The following is a 2,210-nucleotide window of genomic DNA, read 5'->3' on the forward strand; positions in this document are numbered from 1 at the left end:
ACAGGAGTTGTAAACTGCACACCCAGGATTAGCAAGAGCTGGACTTAACTCTAAGGATCATGAATGATATCAAGGGAAGCAAGGAATGCACAAACCACAGTGAGAACAACGTGCAAATAAATTTTCAGAAACATTCAGGAGATGGGTTTCAACCAGTTGTGTGTGTACTTGTCACACTTTGGAGGGAACACACACACACGGATGCGGTGTGTTACTGGCATGACTGGTTCAGAGTGTGGCATTGTGAATACAGCTTCTGGAATGCAGCGGTCTGCAGCATTCGGAATCAGCTGCCTCTGCGAACACAGTGAGACTCCCTGCAGCAAGCGACGCGGTCTAAAGCCTTCACCACTGGGCTATGGAGGTCGTACCTACACCTCCGCTTGACCCGGCCTATTGGAAAGAGTGCGAGAATGCGATCAACCAGGAAATCAACCAGGAGTTTGCCGCCTCGTACACCTTCCTCGGTATGGCTTCACATTTCAACAGCATAGACGTTGGACTAACGAACTTCGCAGCCTATTTTCTGCGCATGTCCATCTGCGCCCTCGAGTATGTACAGAATCTGATGAAGGTGCAGATCGAGCGCGGGGGCCAAATCCACCTGGACACCTTGACGCCAGTGGAGCAGGACTGGAGCAGTGCGGTCCATGCCCTGGAGTACTGCAGTCTACTCAAAGAAGACAGCTTAGTGGACCTCATGTGTCTGTACGTTTCGGCCCGAGAGCAGGGTGACACAATGCTGCATGACTTCCTCGAAAACTACCTTCTGCACCACCTCATAAAGGATATCTTGGTGCTCCGCGATCACCTGGTCAAACTGCACAGTTTACAAGGCGAGCCAGTTTGCCTGGCTGAGTACGACCTCGAGGACTTGGATGACAACGACCAGCAGTAACGCCCCGTAGAGACAGACAGCCCACCAGGTCCTGTTAAGGCGTAAGCAGGCTGAAGGCAAAACAGGTTCACTTTTGGGACTTTTCCCTTCCCCGTCCAATATCCCTTCCAATAAAGTGATTTAGTTCCAGAATTAAACAAAGTCTCCTGGTCAGTCTTGTGTTTGCAATAATCCCGACTTGAAGAACAGGGAAAATCCCTTCATAGGTGTCCGGGAGTGGACGCCCCAGCCACTTCGGCCCCGAGGTAATGCATCTCTGAATATCCATGGTTTGAAGAAGAGAAAGTATATTTCAGGAGGGCTGGGTAATCATAAAATGTATCTTCCCTTTATAGCTAAGTTGGAGTCGGGTGTGCAGGTCTGTCCTTTGAGTGACTGAACAAGCGTGCATGCATTAAAATTAGAAAAGGATCTAATGGAATTCATGATAGTTGTGGCCTGGGGGATGGCAGGGTGAAGTGGGTGTGATTGGGGTGAGATTAAAGTAAAACTGAAACTCATCGGTGAGGACACATAATGACCCTATATAACAGGAAGTACTGTCCCAGTGAGTCCCTGAGACTGTAAATCTGGGATTAGAAAGCCTATCTTTCTCCTGCGGAGCCTCTGGGGGTTTCAAACTGATAATCCTGTGGTCAGCAGCCCAATGCTGACCACTATATCAACAGGGCTCCTTGAGACTGAAATAAAGGTGACTTAACCCTAAAATGTGTTCACTAAAAATATAAACATAGAGGTTAGTTTGGTCAGATTTAGAAAAAAAATGTTCCCCTATGTACAGATTAAATTCTTACATGTTAGAGTCCTGTTTACATTGACCATGGGGGTTGGTGATGAAATACCCAATGAGATTTTGAAAGGCAATAAAGTACCTTAAGCAATTACTGGTCTATGCCAGGAAATTTTACAAACAGCTACTTGGTCAACTGAATGGAAGAGATGGATCTTCCTAACCTTTCCAAAGAAAGGTGACCAAGCAGAATGCTCAATAATAGAAAACAGTATTATTGTGTTACTCTGGGTTGACTAGAGAAACAACTTCATAGACACTCATATGTGTAAAAGAAAGAACTTTATATACAAGAGAATTTTTCCATTAAGAAAGCATCACAGCCCAGTCCAGTCCAAGTCCATAAATCTGATATGAGCCCATACGTCCAGTACCATTCTATAAATTCCCACTCAGCCTCACATAACACATGCAATGATGCCAAATGCAGGAAGATCACAGTTCATTGGAGGGAAAGTCTTGTGGATCCAGGGGGGTAGTGGCATCTCAGTGCTGGCAGGGTCTCCATGTGGTTCCTACAGG

General features: G+C 46.3%; 1 protein-coding gene across 1 annotated transcript; it reads left to right on the top strand.

Annotated features, from left to right (window-relative positions):
- Positions 1-358: 358 nt before the first annotated feature.
- On the top strand, positions 359-898 carry LOC142433300 (ferritin, mitochondrial-like). The gene has a single exon (XM_075538353.1). It carries the CDS (start codon positions 359-361, stop codon positions 896-898), a length of 540 nt encoding a protein of 179 aa, XP_075394468.1.
- The last annotated feature ends 1,312 nt before the right edge of the window (positions 899-2,210 follow it).

This window comes from Tenrec ecaudatus, chromosome X (genome assembly GCF_050624435.1).
Source record: "Tenrec ecaudatus isolate mTenEca1 chromosome X, mTenEca1.hap1, whole genome shotgun sequence".
Lineage (NCBI taxonomy): Eukaryota > Metazoa > Chordata > Mammalia > Afrosoricida > Tenrecidae > Tenrec > Tenrec ecaudatus.